Source organism: Vitis riparia, chromosome 17, assembly GCF_004353265.1.
Source record: "Vitis riparia cultivar Riparia Gloire de Montpellier isolate 1030 chromosome 17, EGFV_Vit.rip_1.0, whole genome shotgun sequence".
Classification (NCBI taxonomy): domain Eukaryota; kingdom Viridiplantae; phylum Streptophyta; class Magnoliopsida; order Vitales; family Vitaceae; genus Vitis; species Vitis riparia.
The window spans coordinates 10,730,501-10,750,354 of record NC_048447.1 but is presented as its reverse complement, the minus strand read 5'-3'; the positions used below and the strand labels follow the sequence as shown (position 1 = coordinate 10,750,354).

General features: G+C 31.8%; 2 protein-coding genes across 4 annotated transcripts; one reads left to right on the top strand and one right to left on the bottom strand.

Moving 5' to 3' along the window:
• Window positions 1–3,154: 3,154 nt before the first annotated feature.
• LOC117905088 lies at window positions 3,155–6,240 on the top strand. Of its 3 annotated transcripts, none has more exons than XM_034817987.1 (4): window positions 3,174–3,642; window positions 4,448–4,528; window positions 5,401–5,540; window positions 5,662–6,240. In XM_034817987.1, the coding sequence occupies exons 1-4, from the start codon at window positions 3,328–3,330 to the stop codon at window positions 5,915–5,917; spliced, it is 792 nt and encodes a 263-aa protein (XP_034673878.1). In that variant the 5' UTR covers window positions 3,174–3,327; the 3' UTR covers window positions 5,918–6,240. The 3 variants fall into 3 exon arrangements, with proteins under 3 accessions (XP_034673880.1, XP_034673878.1, XP_034673879.1); XM_034817988.1 differs by having other exon boundaries at window positions 3,191–3,642; window positions 5,665–6,240; XM_034817989.1 differs by lacking the exon at window positions 4,448–4,528 and having other exon boundaries at window positions 3,155–3,642.
• Window positions 6,241–6,317: 77 nt separating this feature from the next.
• On the bottom strand, window positions 6,318–10,098 carry LOC117905087 (spermidine synthase 2-like). Its single transcript, XM_034817986.1, has 9 exons — window positions 9,778–10,098; window positions 7,950–8,026; window positions 7,722–7,844; window positions 7,492–7,596; window positions 7,312–7,384; window positions 7,166–7,237; window positions 6,876–7,074; window positions 6,646–6,775; window positions 6,318–6,543 (listed from the first exon to the last, which is right to left on the bottom strand). The coding sequence occupies exons 1-9, from the start codon at window positions 10,061–10,063 to the stop codon at window positions 6,484–6,486; spliced, it is 1,125 nt and encodes a 374-aa protein (XP_034673877.1). The 5' UTR covers window positions 10,064–10,098; the 3' UTR covers window positions 6,318–6,483.
• Window positions 10,099–19,854: the final 9,756 nt, after the last annotated feature.

Genomic DNA, 19,854 nt, shown 5'->3' with positions numbered 1-19,854 from the left:
TGATGTTGAGGATTTGAGGATATGAATGTTCAAGTTTTTGAGTATTTTCAGGTTTATCTTGTGCATTTATGTCATTATTAATGTGTTAATGGTATAGAATTTGAAATAAGTTTCTTGTCTTTTATTTTCAAATTTGAGTATGTGTAATTTAACACATTTTTAGCATTGCAAAATTTTCAGAAAATGTTTTCTTTTTTTATAAATAAAGTATGATATAATAATTTTCTAGATTTTGTTTTAATAAAAAAAGCAAAATCTAAAATCAAAATCCCAATTTCTGATATTATAAAAATTTTATTAAACATTTTGTATATATGTTTTTAAAAAACATCTTTTTGTTGTTTTAATTTATTTTTTAAAAGTTGTTTTAAAAAATAATTATATAAACATTTAAAATGATTAAAAATAAAATACTAAAAATAAAAATTATTTTTATATTTAAAAATATTAAAAACAAGTTAAAAATATTTTAAGTTTTCAAATATAGAAAACTGTTTCTAAAAATTATTTTCTTACTTTAATTTTTTTTAACTATACCCTCTTTAAATAAAATTTATTAAATAAACAGCCTAAAAATGGGTTTCACGATTGTTAGATCCAAATAAAGATTTAGTTAAGTTAAAGAATTATAATCCAATATTATTCCTAAATATATTTATTAAGTTCTTAATTATAGTGAATTTTTAAAATTAATAATATTTACGGAAAATAAAATACATATGAGTTGTCGATAAATAACAACCCTAAAGAAAGTAAGGAAGCAAAATAATATAATATTTTAGGTAAAAAGTAAAAAGATATTTAATAAATAAATAAATAAAAAGGTGTAAAGAGGTAAAGATAGAGGTGAGTAAAAAGATATGGATAAGTTAGGTGAGATGAAACAAAGGAACACTTTAACGGGTGGGGCAGGAGAGCGTGAGCGTGAAGAACACACGGCACGCGGCCGCTCGACACCGCCATGATCCAACCTGGCGCTTTGGATAAGACAGCTTTTATCTTATCCTGTCATTTATTTATTTTTTGCCCTTTCTGTCCAAAGTCAAAAACTAACCACGGTTAACTCCTGTTCCTTAACAGTAATTATGATTGTGTTCCCTTCTTCTTTTGCTCATCATCAGCTGTTTCATTCATTCCATTCCATTCCCACCTTATTTCAATTATTAATTGGATTTTAGTGTCCGTTTGTTGCATCCACATTTTTAAGTTTCATTCTTCTAAATTTTTTTACTGGATGACGCTAAACCATAAGCACCGACAAACACTCCGTTACAGTGCCCATTATCTCACTTCTACGCATACAAATCTTTTTTGATTTCTTGCAATACAAGGTAACGCCGGTTTTCAATAGTTACCAAGAAGCTCATGAAGTTGAAAAACAGGGGTAAACTCGGTTAGAAAAATCGGTTGCTTCCAAGGGATTGATTGGATTGAAAACAACGTTGGATTGTGAAATTCAACGATTGAAGGTAAGTTCAAGCAAGTTAGTTGGGAAAGTTTTCTGCTAACAACTTCTGCCAAACAGAGAAAGAAAAAAAAACTTAGGCTAATTTCATGAACCACAATAACTCGATGGGTATTTTAAAAAAAAGGAAAGTCAGCAATCCGTATGGCTTTGTTGCATCATGGCTGCCGAAAAGTCTGACTGGGGTGACGAGGAATTTGGGGGAGGGTGCCACGTAAGGGAACGAGGGGAGGGAGTGGCAGGGTCGTCATTATGAAGAGAGGGAGGGGCGAAACGGAGTAGCGGAGTCCGATGTGGATAAAATCAGGAGAGGGGGTGGGGAGTAGAGAGTAGGGCCGTCTTTTTCGGTTTTCCTCGTTCAATCCAAAACCCCACTGTTTGCCAATTCCCAGCCACTTTTCACACAGGGGTGGGTGACGTGGGTGTGGGGGCGACGGTGATGTGGGTCCCAAGCGAGGGGGTTGATTGGCTGGATGGGAGCCACGTCGGACAGAGGGAGGGTGGGACCCGCATTATCTGGAAAGGCGTGTTTCGCGGCGGGTGTCGTGTCGTGTCGTATCGTATCGGTGAGTGTCGTGGTCAATGCGTGTGGAATGGGCGTGCCAATCTCACTCGTCCTTATCCTTTAAAAGAGAAAAGCGGGGAGCGGGTGGGACCCACACGCGCCTCCCTCCCCCCCGTCTCTGCCTCTTATTGGAATGTTCCCTATCGCTTATCCTGTTATTTCTTTCCTGCCTCCCATCTCAACTATCCCACTTTTCTTTATATATATATATATATATATATATATATCTTTAAAATTTTAAAATTTTAAATATTTGTTGACGATAATGCTTGAAGACCTGGTTAGAGGGAGAGGTGTGAAAATAATGGTATTATGGGCGCCGGGTCAAGGATTGTTCAAAGAAGCCTGAGTGGATGTTTGTGGAATCTTCTACCTTTGTCTCCTTTTATCAGACCCATTCCCCCTTTCTTTTTTGAGATGATTTGGGATTAGGTTGAGGAGTTGGCTCAGGGATAAGTCCTGAAACTTGGCTGTCTTTAGCTGTAAGACCGAGCCGCCTGTAGTCCAATCTTGGACCCTTCATTTGAAGTGCTGCCGTATTGGGCGTGTTAGGGGTTTCCATTGGTCATCAATCCATCTCATTGGGCCCAAGAATGAAAGCCTTAGATTACAATGGGCAAATATTCTTGTTGTAACCTTTGATTTCCGCCCAAGAATGACTTGTATGCTTTGGGCCTATATAAGCCTGATCTCAGCTCTAGGCCCAATATGATCATGATTTTGACGAGGTCTACTTCAATCACTCTCATTAAAGATGAAGCCAAGTCACTTCCTTGACGGAACATCTAATCGACACTTATTTGGTTTTATCTTCAACTAGAATTTTCTTTAATCGAAAATCAATCTTTGTAGAGATTTCCATGTCCTTTTCATATCTTGGATTTGACAAGTACACCATTAAAATAGACTAAATTGTTTTAGCGGTCAAGCCACATGTCACACAAGGAGGACAGTAAAAGGACCAAGCAAACTTTTGGGTTAGGTTGGGCCAACTAGTGATGGGCTTAGCTGGGCTCAATTGTGTCTCAAGTTTAAAGAACGGTTAGGTCCACGCAAAACTTTAAGGCCCAATCTACCTAGGTCATGCCCACATCCATGCTAGAATGATCAAGGCTAAAACCCAATAGACAAGACTGTACAAATATTTCTCGTACAAATTCCAGGCTTAAATTATCATATGAAAAAAATTGTTTGTATTGAGGATGTGAAAATAATCAAAATATCGTGGAGACTGAATTAGACTGTTACTGAAAAAATGATGAATCTCTTGAGCTGATCAGAGTCAGGGGTGGGCGCAATGCCAGGACCAGGTCCGCACATGATGTACGCGCTGGGGTCGAGCCTAGGGCTCATGTCCACCTCCAATGGCCGGTTCAGCCCTCACCACTCTCTCGCCTACGCCATCAACGCCTTCTTCGGCCCCGACCTCGGCTCCTTCTCCGAGTGGCTCACTTCCACCCTTGGCTTTGGTCACTCCTTCGGCTCCGCGCTGGCTGATGTAATCCACGACCCCTTCTTCTACATCGTGATTCTGGGCCTTCCTCTCTCTTTTCTCTACTCTTGGCTCTCCAGGGTTCTTCTCCAAAGGGGTTTTCTGGATTCCGTTTCAGGGGTCTGTTCTTTTCTACTTAATTGGAAGTTTGTTTTCTATCTTATTTTATTTCCTTGGTAGGGGTTTGGAAAGTTTGAATTTGGATCATTTGGGTTGTTTTGGATTTTAGTTCTGTTGTTTGAGTTCGGTTGACGAATATAGAATCTGGGTTTTTGGCATTTTTCCATCTCAGTTTGTTATTTCATATTGTTGATTAAATATCGGGGCTTTGAAATATTGGATTTGGTATCTTATCAGGGTTTAGGGTTTAGGGTTTGGGTTGTTCGTGTTCAGTTTAGGGATTTGTGATCTTGGTTTTCCAATTTACGGACCAATTTGTTTTCTTATCTTTTTTATTAAATATTGGGGTATTGTGATGTTGAATTTGGAGTTTCTGATCAGGGTTTGGGAATGTTGGAATGGTTTGGAAATGGTAGTTGAGTTCTGAATTTGAATGTAGTGAATAAGCAAAATCACAAATAAGTATCAGTTGAATGTTCTTAGAAGTTGGAGATATTTTAATTGCATAATGTGCCATGAAGTACACTTGGAAATCCATGAACAGATGAGAAGGGTTCCAAATTGGCCAAGAAAGTATAAACCCAGGTTCAGCCTAATACAACTAGTTATCAGTTTGATTCAGTTTCAACTTTTCCTATCTATGCATTGACAACTCTACTCTTCATGCACACAGTAGCATTCTCATCATGATTTTAAGAGACTTATTAAAATGTTTCATCACCATAGTAGTATTATTATGTGTATACTACAAGGGTTGAGAACTGCAAATGTAAGTTTTATTACTTGTGTGGGTGTTATGGTCCAGGTACCCCTTACTAGAAGGCAATGCTTGTTGTTGATATCGGCTGGTTCTTTATCACACTTTTTCTTGGACCACTTGTTTGAGGTAGTACACAGGGCTATTGTCTAAGTTTTTTCATTTAGAATTATGATCTCATGATTCTGTTCTATGAATTTTATGGATATTGCATGTGAGGCTGGTTGTGTTAAGATGAGGTGGGTTGTTTTCAAATGTTTTTTATCTAAGACATAGGTGACTCTTGATGAGAATGAAGATGATGGATACTTATGCTATGCTTGGTTCTTGGAAAGATTGAAGGAGAACTCTATTTTAGGGAAACTCTATTTTCTTTCCCTCACATTTTCCTTCAAACTTTCCAGGAACCAAACATAGCCTTAAAAATGGAACTAGAGAAGCTTTGAGAATTTTGAGGACATGTAGTAATGTTTTAAAGGTGGGTGCTATTCCAATTGAGGCTAGGAAAATTTATGAATTATGTTATGGCATATCTTGATGAACTAAGCTCTTCGTGCCATGAATTGAACATTTTGGCATCTGTTGGTCTTATAACTCATTAATGCATTTGCAGAAGTTTAAGAAATTAATTTTGATGCTTTAGGCTTCCAACCTATACTATGAAGCCTGTACAGCTCAAGCAAAAATGTCATTTGGTAACCTTGGATCAAAAGGGCACCCCAACCTTTCTTAGCGATGATATCTGGAAGTTTCAATAAAACAATTTCATGCTTGTATGGGAAAGATTTCCTTCATTTTGAGATGGATCTTTTTATTGGAATAAGTAGGTATTCTGGCTAGGGAAATAGTTGAGGATGCATAAAGTATTTAAATGCAGCACAGAGGCATTGCATGGAGAGGATCACCAATTCTGTAGAACCTTCTGTTTTCTTTGCTAATTAATGAATTTGCTGACATGAGCTTCAAATGGTTTGATCATAAGTTGCTTTCTAAATGTATAGGAAAATGGACATTCTTCCATGTATACTTGGATATTGAGCACTGGCTGGTGGAAGAACCGTGCACCTGTCAATCCTGATGCTGTTGTAGTAGTTGGCTTCTTATGTGCTTCTCTAATTGGCGGCTTCATCTACATCAACAGGTGTTGTTTCTGTGACATTAAATATCCAGTCTTGCCTAGCTTTATTTCAGGCAGTAGTGTCACATTTTTTCATAGGATCAATGTGATTAGCACAGTCACGGTACTTAAATTTTCTATCCAGCAGATTGAAGCCCTCGAAGTCCATTAAGAAACAAACGAGTCAATCGGTGAAACTTATTGCAATCATTGCAACCCTTTACTGTTTATGGTGTGCTAGCCAGATATACTGGGTAAATCCCCGTAGGGCAGCAGTTGGTGAAGAGGCTGATCTAGGAGTCCTTGTATTTTTAGCTGTTTATTTCTTTCTTCCACACACTTTCTGCATAATGTCCATGAATCTAAAAGATCATTTTGACATGGAGCAACTCCCAATTTGACAACATTATCATTACGACATTTGGGAACATCACACTTCTGCCTGAGGTACGATGACTTGTGAAGCAACAGTTCCCTTGTCCAGTGGACCTGGCCTCCCATGATTCCTTGGCTAACCGCTTAAAAGTTATTGATTATTTTTTGTTTTTGCAAGTTTGTACATCTGTAAAGGGATTGAACCCAGGTTCTAAGCCACCATGATAGAGTGTGATATTCTTTTTTTTTCCTTTTACCCTTGTTGAATACTGCATTGAAGAAATAATGACTACTTTCCTTGTTGCTCTTGCCAGTGAATGAGATTTGCTATATAAGCCGTTTGAGATGAGATAGTCCCTTTGTTGTTTTTAAACTTTTGAGTCTACTCTTGACAGCATTTCATGTTCCTCCAAAATGAACAAAATGGAGCTCTAAAGCTATCAGTTCTGGCACTGAATTAAAGATCATAATCAACTCAAAACTAATACTGAGCATTTTATTACATGTTCCACTGCCAACCAATTCTTCAATGGAAGAATCTGATAAATTACCGTAGTTACTGCGATTTCCTGGCACTCTTATAAGCTGGTTGTCAATTCTTGGAGCTTCCCCCTTTCAGAAATGATGGAAGACAGAATGCAGCAGTATGGACCTAACGGAAAAGAAGCAAAACCACAGCAACTTCCTTAAGAGATCAAGACTCGGTATACATGGTAGAATGTACATGAAATCAATCGTGGATGTCAAAGATCACCTCTGAGTTGTAAAATTTAGGGGGCCCTTTTGCTACACCATGATTCGGCACTGCATCTATTGGGTTTATCGGGTGCTTGAAGTCAACCGGTGGCCCCTCGGTGGCGCAAAGAATGAATCCAACTACCCCACTGAAAATGACATTTACAAATAAAATTCACAAGCGTGATTTCATAGCTAAACCCGATGAAAAATAATCCAAGGAGGCCAAAGGAGGCCAAAGGAGCATACCTTGAGTACACAGGAACTGTTGTCCAGGCATAGTTGACAGAGCCTTTGAATATCTTGCGACAATCTGCAATGATGTCTTCGAGGATAAAGTTTTTATTCCACATGCTTTCTGCCTGAGTAGACAGGACTCCCCCCGGCCGAAGAGCCCTTGCAACCGACTCCAAGATGTGTTTATCAGCAAGCTCTTGTGCACTAGGCCCTGAACACAACTTTGATGTCAGTAAGAATTGAAGTATATAATTTCAACCTCAATAAGTGAACTGGACACAGGAAGTGAGAGAGAGAGATACCCATTTCTTGGAATGCATCCAATATGATGGCATCATAAGTAGCTTCAGGAACAGACTTCAGAAATTCAACTCCTGCATATTTCATAACAACACAGAATGAGCCTCGGAGGACTACCGGAATCACTAGAATAGGAAATTGAACCTACCATCACCAATGTAGACAGACACCCGGGGATCCTCAAACCCAACTGCTATGTCAGGGAAGAATTGTTTATAAACCTAGAAGACAACACACAAGCAGAGAATATGATTCGAATTAGTGCAATCTCTCTATGAAAAGAAAAGGACAGGGATAAAAAAAAAAAAAGGGTTGACAGTCGACTCACATCAATCACCATTTTGTCTATTTCACATATATCAATCTGCTCAAGGGAGGAATGACGAGAAGCCTCCCGTAAAATGCCTCCATCTCCTCCTCCTACGAGCAGTACCTGAGGAAAAAAGGTTTGAAAGAAAGTTCTTTATCCGAAAACAAGATTAAAGGTGAGCACATGAACAAAATCTATATATATATATATATGCCCGAGGATAGTGAGATAGTAGAAGGAGAAGAAACCTTCTTGGGGTTGGGAATGGAGCAAAGGGCAAGGTGAGTGAGCATCTCTTGGTATACAAACTCATCCTTTTCTGAGAGTTGGAGATACCCATCCAAGATAACAATCTTCCCTGATGTTGCTGACTGTAAACATAAACAACAGGTAATAGTGATAAGCATCGGGAAGTGTATGATTCCTGGAGGAGAGTAGCTATATATGAAAGCCAACTCAAAGACCTTCGACTTCACCTCAAATATGAAAAGCTCCTGGTATTCAGATTTTCCTCGAAATAACACCTTCTCCACCTTATAAACATGTGCCTCTCCTGCAGAATTTTAGATGATTTCTCATAAGCCATAGCCAGGATATACACCAAATTCTCAGGCATTGGTTCTGAACAATGGAAAATGATCATACAAGGAACTGTGAATAATAGGCCCCTATCCACCGCTAATTAATGCAGCCATTTCATATTAAAATGGTTTATTAATCACATGAATATTAGTGTAGGGAACACGACAAGGACAACGAGAAAGACAACAATGATTCAGATTGCGATGGTGATAGCAAACATGATTACTGTCATACCATTTGGAAACAAAGTCAAAGGTCCATGATTAAAAGATCCCCACAAGTACCAAATAATATGACTTTGAGTTGCCCTTTTCTTATGATTATAGATCTGTATCGGACTGGTCCAGTGTCCTCTGGATAGATTTTTTCCCCTCTAATTGTTGATGAAAAACACCATGGAGCCATTCAATTTCTAATGGATCAAGTTTCAACAAGACGGTGAGTTAAAAGAAATGGGCTGTCTGCAGGGGATCCTACTACGTAACTTTTAATTAAACTTGTCATTTATGATAGATCTGTCTTTCTCAGGTTGGACAGTAGGTGCTCAAGATGGTGGTGGCCTCTTGAAGAGGCTCACTGCTGGGAGATTCCAACTTTGACCCATGGAACCAGTCAACTCATAGTAAATAAATGAAAATTAATTTAAAAATTAGCTGCAAAAGAACATAATGAGCCTGTTTGGCATTGCTTCATGTGTAAGTGTTTTTATTGAAATTGTTTTCTTCTTGAGCACTTTTGTTAGAAAAATGATTATAACGTGTTTTTTTTATAATATATTGTATAAGTATAAAAACACTTTTAATAATGGTAAATTATTAAAAATGATATTTATTAAAAAAGGAAAATATTATAATAAATTGAAAACTTTTATTACAAAAAAAAATATATAAATTTTATATATTTTAAAAAAGTTAAAAAATTATTTTAATGAAAGTAATGTGAAAGAGAAAGAGAAAAGTGAGAAAGATGCGAAAAGTGTAAGGGAAATGGAGGATAACGGGAAATGATATTTAAGGATTATACTAAATTTGTTGAAGTGTTTTATTTTTATTTTTCTAAGAAATACGTCTCAAATACTTTTCTAAAAAACACTTTTAAGTGTTTTTATAAATTTTTAAATATTATCAAATACCTAATTTTTACCTTAAAAATATTTTTAAATGTTTTTAGTACTAGAAACACTTTTAAAAAACACCGTCAAACGGACTTAAAATATTATTGTATCATTTACGTAAAATAAAACAAAAATGGATTTTTGTAACTTTATGGTTAAGAACTAAATATAAAGACTAAGAGACAATGGAGTTAAAATTGCTTTGGGGATCCAAAAAATTGTAAGAATCATGATCACTCCAGAAGATGGGTGTTTTTCCTAGTTTTCATTATTCAAACCATAGGGGTTAGACTGGTTTCAGGAAAATTCAGTCAATTTCAAACCATAGGGGTAAGACTGGTTTTAGGAAAATAATTCAGTCAATAATGATGATAAAAAGATGACAAAGAAGTAGTTTTGTTTTCTGGGAATTTTATAAATCTGCACACTTTGATCTCAAAGCTGAGAATATTTGGCATACAAACCTTGGGAAATCGGGCCATTAGGGTACTTGAACCCAGAAGAAAATACGATAAAATACCAATGTTATACTTAGGAAAGAAAGGAAAAGAAAAGAAAAGAAAAGAAAAGAAAAAAAGAAAGGTGACAAGAGTTGAGGAGAAGCAGACCTGGCCAGAGTGGGGGAGCATCAGCATACCATCCAGGAATTGCAGACGAGAAACAAACATCCCCATTGCTGCTGTTCTCAGCTTCAGGAGGCAACAGAGAAACTGATGAGACAATGGTGTTTCCATGCTCAGCCATAACCCCATCTCCCACTGTCTCCTTTCTATGCAAATTTGTATGGAACTCAGGTGAACCATTCCCATTAGCCTTGAATTCAGCAGAGGCAACACCATTACCATTTGCCTTAGCCATGAATACAGCAGAGACAACACCACTAACTTTGGCCATGACCTTTCTCTCTCTCTCTCTCTCTCTCTCTCTTTCTTTCTCAACCTTTACTCCTCTCAGTAGGAAAATCTCGGCTGAAACGTGCCCTGAAAAGATCAGGATTGATTTGGGCAATAAATAGGCTATCTTTTTGGACACGAGTAATAGAGGAAGTGGACCTTCAAGCTCAGTGTTGTCTGCCAAGTTGCAAGCTTAAAGGGTCAAACTTCTTTTACCTCAACACAATTTCAAGTTTGATTTCAATTTTAGTATAGTATTTTGAGTATGTTAAAGCTGTACTTTGAGTAATATCTGGTTGGTGGATTCTGTCTTCTCAAGAGATAAGATTACCCTCATCTCATGTATGATTAAACCTACCTCATGTATGATTAAACCTACCAATGCACCTCTTAATAAATTCGATGAAGTGTGGATGATATCTTCTTATATAAAAAGGGTTGTTATATTTAGATTTATTTTTATTTAAATACATGGATGAAAAAAAGTAAGTTATAGTCTATTTGACCGTTTGATTTAAAAATATATTTTTTTTAAATAGAAAATTATTTTTAAAAACTTTTAACATTATTTGATCATTGTTTTTTAAAAACAATTTTTAAGAAATAAGTAGAAGTTGTTTTCACCGATTTTTAAAAATAAAAGGAAAACATAAGTCATTTACCATGTTTTCTTAAACTTATTTTTAAAAATCATTTTTAAGTTAAAAAAAATAAAAACTAGTATCTAAAAATAAATTTCACAAAACATGGCAAAACGGGCCCCTAATTATTTTAATTTTTTTAATCATCACTTTCCTCTAATATATGTCTTGTACTTTTGCCATTAAATTATTTTAAAAATAAATTATTTTTACCTTTTCCTTCCCTTCCACACATGATTCATGTTTTTTCTACTATTATTACTCAAAAACTTAACAATTCGATTTCAATGTTATTCATCATATTGTTTGTCACATTCAAAAAAGGCAGAGATAAAAATAAAAAATAAAAAAAATTGAAGAAGAAAACCTAAAGTTTATACTCGACTCTCTCTTGAATACGACATTCTTGAATCACTTGAAAATTTTAAAGAAAAATTAAAAGTATCAATATAATGTTGATCGAATCCCAAAATTTAGTTTAAAGGTTGATTGAAAACCTTTTTCCTTTCATTCAAGACTACTTATGCCTTCAAATCAACGACCAAAAATTGGCCCTCCCAATTCTCAAAAAGTTCATTCATAGCTTTCACATTAAGATAAAATAAAAGAACAAGGTGACAAAAACAGAAAGGTAAAAAAGGAAAAAGAAAACTTCAAAGTTATGACCAAATATAGTATTCTTGAATCACAAAGAAGATTTAATAGAAGCTTCCATAATAATAATTTCACATAGCTTGGGTTATAAATTTGCAATAGTATTTGAATCACAAGCTTGAGTAAGAGGGGCTTGTTGTATTTCAATTGAGAGCAAGTATTCAGATGGACCACTTGTGCCTCCAAATCAAGGACCAAAAAATTTCAAATTTTCCTACCAAAGAAGCCATCCATTGAACTTGCTTGGCTTTAAATGCACTAAACCACAAGAGGGCCAAGTGCAAAGAAACATGGTAGGTGGAATTTTGCATTCATTTTTATCTAGGGTTTCAGTGAGACATATTATTATTATTATTATTATAGTAAGAACCCGTGACTCAAATCTAATTATTTGTGACCTTTTTCTTCCATGGTGAGATAATTTAATTGGTCCAGAGAATCAGGATGCCCAATGCCCATTCCCACTCAAACAATGTGATTTGTGTTAGAGACGAGTTTTCAACTGTCCAATAATCACTGAGTGGTGTCGCCAAGTGTGAAAAGCCACTGAATTTTCTTCAAATTTGGTTCATTTCAAGTTTCAAGTAATGGGGTTCATCATTTGATTTGGATTTCCAACTTGTCTTATTATAACTTTCCAAATGGCATCTCCAAAAGATGAGATTTCCGATGGTCTTAAAGATCAAACAAGTGTTTTTTTCACACACAAAGGGGTTTGTAAAAGGTCCATTACTCCGCATTTGTTTCTTCTCAATGCCGGTGTGAACGCGTACATTTGAATAGAAATAAATTAAAAGATTAAGCTATGAATAAAGTCATTTGGATTTCAAACTTTACATTAAAACATACGATTTTAACTTTTACATCTGGTCCGCACACGATATCATGAAATTACGATCATATTTAAAATGTTAGAATCTAAAAAGGAAATCTCATTTTCGATAAGAATTTAATTTATCTTTTCTACATCATCATTTATACCTTTATTTTCGTTCTCTCAATTTTTTTTTTTATATATTTGAATCATAATGAATTAAAATATTAAACTATGAATAGGGTCATTTGGATTTTTAACTTTAGATTAGAGCATACAACTTTAACCTTTTACATTTGGTCCGTACACGATATCATGAAATTATGATCATATTTAAAATGTTAGAATCAAAAAGGGAAAATCTGATTCTCGGTAAGAATTTCATTTCTCTTTTCTACATCATCATTTATACTTTCATTCTTGTTCTCTCAATTTTTCTTATATTTGAATCATAATAAATTAAAAGATTAAACTATGAATAAGGTCATTCGGATTTTAAACTTTATATAAAAGCATACAACTTTAACCTGTTACATTTGGTCCACACACGGTATCATAAAATTACGTTCATATTTAAAATGTTAGAATCAGAAATAGGAAATCTCATTCTTGGTAAGAGTTTCATTTATCTTTTCTATATTATCATTTATACTTTCATTCACATTCACATTCTATTCTTATTCCTATATACCGAATAATCTTTAAAAATACTTAAATTTAATTGATGTTGATGGAATAGAAAAATGGATTTCTATATTAATACTATTAACAAAATTTTACTTTTTCACAAATTTGATTGCAATTTTACATGTTAATTAAAATGGAAATAGAAGTAAGACATCTAAATATTTAGTTTTCATGATTTATTGTGTTTGAATAATTTATTAGAAATGATAATATGAATAAAAAATATTCATTATCAAGGGAGTTAAGATTAGCTTGTTGTAATTTTATCATAAAGGTTTAAGCTTATTTTATTTTATTTTTATAATTGTCGTGACTCTTTTAAAGCTATGTATCGTATTTATCGAAAAAATTATAGTTGAGTAGGGTAACACTGGGGTGAATGAGTGTAATTAAAAATTGTAAAATAAGGATTGAAAATTAATAACCCAATTTAAATAGGAAGTAGAGTTTTTAACCTAATCAAATTTGCGAGATATCAAAGATTAACAGAATTCAATGTAAGTCACTATATAATTTTTTTTTAAAAAATATAAGATAATTGAAACAAAATTGCCAACATACAATATCGACTCATTATCTTAACACTATCAATTCTAAGTCATTTGAAAATGTACATCAAATGTTTTTGGATTCAAAAAATTAATTCATTTGAGAACATCAATTTGCTAATCCTATTTATTCCTTAATTCAATAAAACTTATTTGAAGTATCTTCTTATTTATACTTTTATTAAAAGAAAATTTTGGTGGCAAAAATATTTATTAAATATCTTATTGCTTTAGAACCATCATTTCATCCTTTTGAAAATATTATTTTGATCAATTAATATATATATATATATATATATATATATATATATATATATATATATATATATATATATATATATATATATATATATATATAATTTAAGTTTCATTTTATACTTAATAAATGTTTATCTAACAATAAACTCATTTCATCATTCATATATTGATATTTTATGATTTAATTATAATAAATAATAATAGAAAATAAATAAAAAGAAAAATAAAATTTGGGATAGAATAGTTTAGGATTAACATATAGAATAATAATTGATTTTCTTAAATACATTTTTAGATAAAACATTTTTACTTTACGGGGTTTGATCAAAACATTATCAAATATATCTTATGATTGCAATTAAGATCGTAATTGAAAATTTTAGATAAATAAAGAAGTGGAACTTACATAATCAAATGTTACTTTCATATTTTAATCATTCATATTATAATATTAAAAGATATCTTGTACATATAAATTTTAAAAGTTTGGTTATGATATGAACATACTTTTTTAATACTTATTGAAAAGATTGAATACGATTTTTTTTTATATCATTTTTTTATCATTATATCTTATTTTATTTGTTTGTATTCTTATTGAATAGTTTAAATCTTATTACACATTCAATAGATAGAAAATATTATTTGATTATTTTTGAGCCGACATCAAGTCGCTTTAGTATCTTTTTATATCTTGATTTGATTTATTGGTAATTAATGTCATTAAGGACTTAATTTTTTTTTACCTTAATTTATCCGATACCTGAATCAAAGAGTTGGTAGATATACGAAACCCTAGAATTCTCCGATGGCAACAGTTATTAGAGCCAATGATTTCTGGGTCATTTAACTGACAGCGACAGTGACAATGACCAATGTCAGACACCACAAAGTCACGTGAACCCTTCGCATTCATGTCTGAATCCTACGTTACCAAACACAACTGCCACTCATGTACACACACAACTACCAAACATTAAAGTTTTCAATTTTTATAAAATACTAAATATATAATAAAAAATAATTCTTTTACCTCATTAAATAAAAAAAGAAAAGAAAAAAAAAAAAAAAGACATTCGAGTCGTGGGTGTTATTTCCCATTTTGGAAATTTAAAATTAAAAAATAAAAAATAAAATTGGGGTGATCGATGTTTAGGGCACCCGAGTGGTGGAAGGTTGTGCAGAGCAAAGGAGCAAGGAAATAAAACGTGCCCAATATCATTCACCTACCAAGCGCGAAGGGCTTTTAATTTTCTCCTCCGACATGAAAGCACTTTACCTTTTAAGACTTTTTCAGGAGAGGAATCTTACCTTTATTTTGCGAACATGCGGTATCACAAATTTAACTTATACAAACTATGGACTATCTCATCTTCTGACAACCATGTGGAATGTAAAAATTATTGTACTCCATGAAAAGCTCCAAAAAAAAAAAAAAAAAAAAATACAACAATGTAATGACACACCTTTTGCGGCTCTTAAAAAAAATTTCTTGGAAGGGTTTGATTGCGCTTTGAGAAACAATCAATCAACAAAGTCTTACAAATAAAAAAAATAAAATTTGAGAGGTTAGTAATACATTGAATTTTCACTTAAAATGTTTTTGGAACATTTTTTTGGTTTTTATTTGGATCCACGTGTCGCCTATTGATCGCTTGGGATGATAATTGTTTATAATAAAAAAATATTCTTTGAAACTATGTTATTGTGTTATCGAGAACACAATCATGTAATTGTGTTATTGTGAAAACGACTATATGGTTGTATTCTCAAAAACATAACCACTATAAAATTAACTTGTGTTGGTATCGTGAGACTGTTACCCTTTTGGCTCATTATGATGCCCACTTCGATATTAGATCACAAAAACAATTGATCAGATGTTATATATATTGATAATTGATTAATTAGGTTTTACTATATTTGCATTTAAGTATTATTATTTTTTTGTATTATATCTCCATCCTATTTTTTATTTTTTATTTTTTTATTTTTATCTTGGTCTTATTATTTGTATCAAATCATTTTTTTAGTACATTGATTTTATTATTATTTTTTTATTTATTAACCAAGATTTGATTATGCATGTTTGATGACTAGAATTACATGTTAAGTAAGTAGATGCCATTTCGATACTCTAAAATTTAGAGAAAATTTTAAAAAAATTTAGATAATTTGATTGAATTAATAAAATGGGAGATATGATTGATGAGTGAATAAAATTGAATGAAATAATCATGTAAAGAAAAAAAAGAAGTTTTCGTTGGCATAATAGAGTAAAAATAGGCTTCAAATACATAGCAAAAGTCGGATGAAAATATTAGACATACAGTCCGAAAAAAAAAAAAAAAGATGAGAAAATAAAAGTAAAAAAATAAAGATTGAAAATAATAATAATAATAATAATAATAATAAATAAATAAATAAATAAAATAAAAAGATGATAACACATGAGACCATTTATGGCAAACGAAGTAGGTTAAGAAAGTACCCAAAATGCAAAAGAGGAGAGTAGAATTATTTTTTTACCACTGGTAAATGTTTCTTTTATATCTGACAACCCACTTTTAATATTGGTTTTTTTTTTTTTTGTACTTAATTCAAATATAACTTATTTTTGACATAATTCTAAATACAACTTAAAATTAAATAGTATTTAATAGTGTTAATTAGTATGTTACTAATAACATTAATATTTATTTATTTTATTCAATAAAACATTAAAAAATAAGTAATAAGCCAACAAAAAAAGATAATAAAACACGGAACACCATCTTATATTTATTTCATTTTTCAACTTATTTTTACCTTGTGAATTATAATTTTTAATCTATTTCCTTTATGGATGAGGAGTAGTGTGAATTTAATTCACCATCTTTTTCTAGGAAATTGAATTTTATAGATGAGTGGGGCCATGGTCCAAAAGACCACAAGAATTTAAAGTTTCATATTTTAAACTTTTGAAATGTGTAACACATAAAATGGTCCTATTTTGGATAGAGCCTCTATCCATGCCCACCACCTTTTGATCCACGCATTCCATGCTCAAACCCTTCTGTTGAACGAACAATTAATATCAAATATAAGGATATTATTATTGTCTAAATAAAGAAAAATAATAAAAGATAAAGTCGAAATTAGTGGAGTGAGGAACATTAAATATATATATATATATATATATATATATATATATATATATATATATATATATATATATATATATATATATATATATATATATATATATATATTATTTTTGGATCAAAAGCACATGTGGAATCACAAGATTCATAACTACTTTGAACAAATTTATCACCATCAAATTCATTACCCACTCAATATTTAGTGACTTGATAAAACAATTGAATTTCATAGTATGAATTAAAATAAAAAATAATTTTAAGTGATAGATAAAAATAATTAACTTATTCTTAAGTTCACCTTTTTATTTTACCTTTTTTTTTTTTCATTTATCTTAGTAATGTTTACGATCTCTTTTACTATTTCATGACTTCCATTGTTATTGAACCTTCTTTGCCTATATATATATATATATATATATAAATTTGATAATTTAGAATAATTTTTAAATTAATTTTATCTGACAATCTTAATATTTAAAGTAAGAATTAAACAATAAATTTTAAGTTAACAACTTAAGTATAATTTAAATTTTATGTTAAAAGTGTTAATAACTTCTTCTTATTATTATTTTTTGTAATTAAGTCCAAATAATTTTTTTTTTAATTGAGAATTGAACAAATAAGCTCATTTCTCATCATAATAATATTAATATAAACTTTAGAAAATTGGGAATTACATTCCCAATCCTAATATCTAGAGGTCATATTAACCATGTTAGTAGATTTTTAAAAAATTTATTATGTGATTAACTATGTTATCAGTTGTTATATCGTGATGATTGTTTAAATAAGCTTGTTTTATATGGATTATTTAGAACCCATTTAGCCGTGATTATAATTAAATAATTTTTAATTTATTGTGCTTTTTTTAGTAGTATTTTTTTTATATACAAAAAATGTATTTATTAATTAAAAACATTGTTAAAGAGAATTCCTCGGTATTTAATTCAAAAACTATAATAATTATATTATTAACTCATTTAATTATACCATGACATTTATGCAAATAAACTTAATTCTCGAAACTTCATTGTATGATAGCAAAATTTTAGAAGGGTTAATCAATAATTAATTGAGTTTCAGGATTGAGAGTTTTGATTTGTTAGCACCTTGGAGTGGGCCTCATGGAGGATATCTTTTTTTAAGGACAAGAAGATTAGGGCCTGTTTGTTTAGTAACCAAACAGGCCCTTAATGAACTGGATTTCATCATAAAAATTATGTGACCCAATAATATTTTTAGAAGCCTTTGGGCCAGGCCCACTAGGTGGATAGAGTAGGCCCATGGTCCAAAACCCTCACCACTACCCCAACAAAGAAAAAGAGTAAAAAGCAAATAAAAGAAAGAAAATTCAAGGAATTATGTGACCCAATAATATTTTTAGAAGCCTTTGGGCCAGGCCCACTAGGTGGATAGAGTAGGCCCATGGTCCAAAACCCTCACCACTACCCCAACAAAGAAAAAGAGTAAAAAGCAAATAAAAGAAAGAAAATTCAAGGTAGCTGGATTGGTTATAAATCTTAATCATATATATATATATATATATAAATTTATAATGCAGTAATTTTGGATATAAATATTTTTGAAAATTTTAAGATAGATTATAGATTGCTTCGTAAAAATGATATAAATTTATTTATGATAAAATCATTTAGGTCGCGTTTGGTGTACTTTCGTTTTAAAAACTTTTAACTTAAGGGTGTATTTGGTCATGCTTTTTGAAATTTCAAAAACTATTTTTTATTTTTTAATTTAAAAATAATTTTAAAAAACAAGTTTTAGAAAACATGGTTAGATGAACTCATATTTTTCTTTTGTTTTAAAAAATCGATAAAACCAACTCTTATTTGTTCTCTAAAAATGATTCTTTATTTTATTTTTTTAAATGACAACCAAACAATATTAGAAAATTTTAAAAACATTTTTTTGTTTTTCAAAACAAAAAATTGTTTTTAGATTACACAGTCAAATAGATTCTAATTTTGAAAATAACATTAGCTAACTTGTATATTTTTTTTTCTTACAATTTGATGGGAAATATTTAGAATAATGGAGGTCAAGGATTTTTTTTTTCATTTTATGCAAAAAAATAATATTTTACAAAGAGGAGTAAACATAAAATAAAATAAAATATATAAAAATCATTTAATATATATATATATATATTTCCAAACTTTCATTTTCACAAAGGAGATAAAAGCTTAGGAAAATTTTTGTCCATACGGAAGAGTTAAAACTATTTGTATAGAAAATTTTGGGTTAAAATTTTCAAGTGAATTGCTAAAACAATCTTGACTGGTAAGCCTAAATGACCAAAACACTCACACTTCTCACTCCGCATTGGCCAACTACCATTTCCATTTCCCTTGGCCCCAAAGCCCCCAACCTTCCTCTTGGTTTCCTGCGAGTTTCTCAAAACCACCACCCTTCAACGCTCTCTCTCCTATGGTTTTGCTATCTTTCCACCACAACCATCCTCCACCCTCCTTACTGCCATGGACGAATTGACTACAAAAGGAAGGAATTTACTACAAAGAGATTTTTTCTCCTGTATCTAAGAAAGATTATCTTCGTATCATTATCACATTAGTTGCACATTTTAACTTAGAGTTGCAACAAATGGATGTGAAAATGACATTTCTCAATGGAAATATAGAGGAAAAGGTTTACATGAAACAACTAGAAGGATTTTCCTCTAGTGGTGGTGACCATTTGGTATGCAAGCTTAAGAAATCCATATATGGATTGAAACAAGCATCCCGTCAATGGTATTTGAAGTTTCATGATATTATCTTTTCATCTGGTTTCGTGGAGAACATTATGGATCAATGTATATATCAGAAAGTCAATGAGAGTAAGATTTGTTTCCTTGTTTTGTATGTGGATGACATTTTTTCTAGCAACCAATGATAAGAGTTTGCTACATGAGGTGAAACAGTTTCTATCTAAAAACTTTGACATGAAGGATATAGGTGATGCGACTTATGTCATTGACATTAAGATACATAGAGACAGATTTTTAGGCCTTTTAGGTCTATCTCAAGAGA